Genomic DNA, 3,179 nt, shown 5'->3' with positions numbered 1-3,179 from the left:
TCTATTGTGCCCACGATAAGAAGGGACGAAGACTTCAAGTGCTCCGGCTAGTGAAGTTAGGATTAGGATAAATTTCGGTTGTACTCTCCGATCGGCAATGGTCAGACGACGGAGTCATCGTCGATGTGAAATAAGGTCGCTGCACCCCATCATAGTTTGGTGGTGCATCTTCGTATGTGGAGGCGTGTGAAGAATGTTGTGTCCCGGATCTGGTTCTCCGGGTTTGGCTCCATTTCCTCGCGTTTTGACTTTTCACTAAGTTTGTTATGTTAAGTGATAAAATATTATACGTTTTTTGGGAGTTTTTTATAGCAAAAGTCTTTTCAGGATACGATGTGTTCTTTGCCTTTCTGCAGGTCAGATTAGATGGGCCTGGAAAATTAGCCCATGTCTGCCCCTCCCACGCATCTCCTCCATTGAAACCAAGTAAGTGAGTGCGGCAGCCCAATCACAATAGCGCAGCCGAAAAATGTTCGCCCTCCGCAAAACCCTGCTCCACGGCCGCCTCCCCGCGCCGCCGGCCACCGCCGCCTCCAGGATCTCCTCCTTCCTCCGCTCCCTCTCCACATCTCCGGGGGGCGAGGGGGTCGGGGACGAATGGGGCTCCTCCTGGTCCACCGGCATCACCAAGGACCACTTCGACGGGTCCGCCTCCGCCGTCGGGCGCCCCTCCCCGTCCGCCCCCGTCTCCAAGGAGCTGGCGGCCGTCCGCACCATGGACGAGGAGGATGAGATCCTGCGCTCCGTGGATCGCGACAACAAGGAAGGGAGGGCGTACGTCGACTCGTGGGACAAGCGTTTTCACGAGACGTGCGAGCTGCTGAAGCAGGTGCGGGAGCCGGGATCCCGGGGCGCCTACCTCAAGGACTCGGAGAAGCAGGAGATGTACCGGCTGCACAAGGAGGACCCCGCGACCTACACCGTGGAGCGGCTCGCCAAGGACTTCCGCGTGATGCGGCAGCGCGTGCACGCCATCCTCTGGCTCAAGGAGATGGAGGAGGAGGAGGAGAGGAAGCAGGGCAAGCCGCTCGACGACTCCGTCGAGATCCTGCTAGACAGCTGCCCAGAGTACGTGAAGAGATCCTTTTTGCTTCCTTCGGTTTTGTGTTAAAATAATTAGGTCATGAGTCTGAGTAAAAAGATCTAGGGTTCTAGTTCGTAAGTCACGGCCCCTGTTTTATTTAAGAGAACATTATAAGGAAATCAATTACAATAAGAAAATGTCTTTTGCTAATTCGTAAGAGGTCTAGTTAATCCATGAATACTAAACTAAGTCTCTTAAATTGTTGCTTCATGCAGTTTCTTCCTGAATAGAAATTTCCAATGCTCTGGATCATGAAAATTGGCAGTAGCATGGCAATCCTAGGTTAGAACCATGTGATTGAGACTAAACTGGGTGTATGGTTTTTAAATGAACGTGCAGTTTAAGGCTCTTCAACTCGAATGTTGTGACTATATATGCTTGATGAAATGGTATGGAGTCGAGGAATTCTTTTCGAGGGGATAAGAAAGCGTTGAGCTAGGTGTTTGTATTGCAAATGTACTAATATAGTTGTTCCAGGGTGAAGTTGGCTTAATGTTATTTTGCAAGCAAAACAGTCATTGACGTCAGATCCTTGGAGATTCATCTCAGCTGGATTTTTTTCCCTGAAAATTTAAGTTTGTATTACTGATTAGCTCAACACTACGCGCATAAAGTCAATGGTGGAAATTGGTAAACAGTGGGAATTTGGTTTTAACTTCTTGGTAAAGCTTACCATTTCAGTTTGCATGTTATGTACTACTAAATTGCACTTATACTCCATAAGTCCATAGACACGGAGTCACTGTTTGCAAATTGATGTGTTTCTCTTGTGAGTAGTGAGAATAAAACTATGAGATTGGAAGGTTATGCTTGGAATTGCACTTACTACTCCCTATCTGATTCTTCCTTTGGTTTTCTAGGTTTTTCAATTCCCATGACAGGGAATTTCATGTGGCATCTCTTCCATATAAACCTGACTTCAAAGTTATGCCTGAGGGCTGGGATGGCACGACAAAAGATCCTGATGAGGTCCTGTATGAGATTTCAATGAAGGAAGATCAGATGTTATATGAGGAATTTGTTCAACGCTTGGAGTTCAACAAGAAAAAGGTAGGCATATCATTTTCTTTGCTCCCTTTTATGATATTTGCTCAAAGAGAATGGCTGTTACTGCTAGTTTTAATTTGTAATCCAGTACAAACTCCTGCAGCAGACCTATATATAGATAGCAGAAAAGAGTATGGTTGTGCTGTTCTGTTAGTTCTTCTGTGATTTAGTACAAATTCCTGCAGTCTGTTTGCTGTGACTTGTAAGACCCCATGATAATGTCTTGCTAAGTTTGATTGTTGTGGAGAGTACTGGAGTTTGTGCATAGGAAAACTCTGTTCCTGTCAAGTTCTATGGACATAGGAAATGGAAACAGTCTTTCTGTAGCAAATTTTCCACTGGTCATCTGCCTCACGCTTCATTGTTTTGCAGGTGGCAGGAGAGGTGAAGTGCCACAAGTACAGCAGGCGACGACCAGACGATGGATGGGCCTACATGGTCGAGAAGCTTGGGCCACAGGGAAGGCGTGGTTCAGGAGGGGGCTGGAAGTTCATCAGTTTGCCTGATGGGTCGAGCCGTCCTCTGAATGACACGGAGAAGATGTATGTGAAGAGGGAGACTCCGAAACGGCGGAGGAGGATCATTGCTCCATACAAGTAACAGGAAAGGCCCCTCTGCTCGTTATAATTGCAGGAGTTCTACGAACGAAAGTTCTTTTGTCGTTCTCCAGGGAAGCAGAAGCGTGAGAGGTTGTAACCGCCAGCATCGGTCGTGTTTTGTTGCAGCGCCACCAGAATTCATCTTGTTTTGCTGCAGCGGACGTGGTTTAATGTATTCTTGGCATCTGTAACAAGTTCCATTCCCCACTTTAGGCAGATGAATAATATGTCCTTTGAACCGTTGGCGTGTCTCCGTCTCCACAACATTTCCGGGCAAGTTGTCACTCGGTAGGCAGTACCAGGCAAACACGCTTTGCAGTCAACATTTCATATAACCTGCAATATTTTTGCTTACAAACAGTACTTGGACATAAAATTTCCTACTACTAGTTGGACTGGAGGCCCAATAGACTATTTCTGATGTGGAGATGTATGATTTCCTTTCCTGC

The 3,179-nt window shown here is 46.9% G+C and overlaps 1 protein-coding gene across 1 annotated transcript; it reads left to right on the top strand.

Moving 5' to 3' along the window:
• Window positions 1-403: 403 nt before the first annotated feature.
• Window positions 404-2,970, top strand: LOC123062323 (protein GAMETE CELL DEFECTIVE 1, mitochondrial). Its single transcript, XM_044485784.1, has 3 exons — window positions 404-1,068; window positions 1,945-2,134; window positions 2,504-2,970. The coding sequence occupies exons 1-3, from the start codon at window positions 470-472 to the stop codon at window positions 2,729-2,731; spliced, it is 1,017 nt and encodes a 338-aa protein (XP_044341719.1). The 5' UTR covers window positions 404-469; the 3' UTR covers window positions 2,732-2,970.
• The last annotated feature ends 209 nt before the right edge of the window (window positions 2,971-3,179 follow it).

Source organism: Triticum aestivum, chromosome 3A, assembly GCF_018294505.1.
Source record: "Triticum aestivum cultivar Chinese Spring chromosome 3A, IWGSC CS RefSeq v2.1, whole genome shotgun sequence".
Lineage (NCBI taxonomy): Eukaryota > Viridiplantae > Streptophyta > Magnoliopsida > Poales > Poaceae > Triticum > Triticum aestivum.
This window is presented reverse-complemented; position numbering and strand designations above follow the sequence as displayed.

Coding starts and splice junctions, on each gene's coding strand:
- LOC123062323 (XM_044485784.1), top strand. CDS start 470: ATGTTCGCCCTCCGCAAAACCCTGCTCCACGGCCGCCTCCCCGCGCCG. Junction 1,069..1,944: donor CTGCTAGACAGCTGCCCAGA/GTACGTGAAGAG, acceptor TTGGTTTTCTAG/GTTTTTCAATTCCCATGACA. Junction 2,135..2,503: donor TGGAGTTCAACAAGAAAAAG/GTAGGCATATCA, acceptor ATTGTTTTGCAG/GTGGCAGGAGAGGTGAAGTG.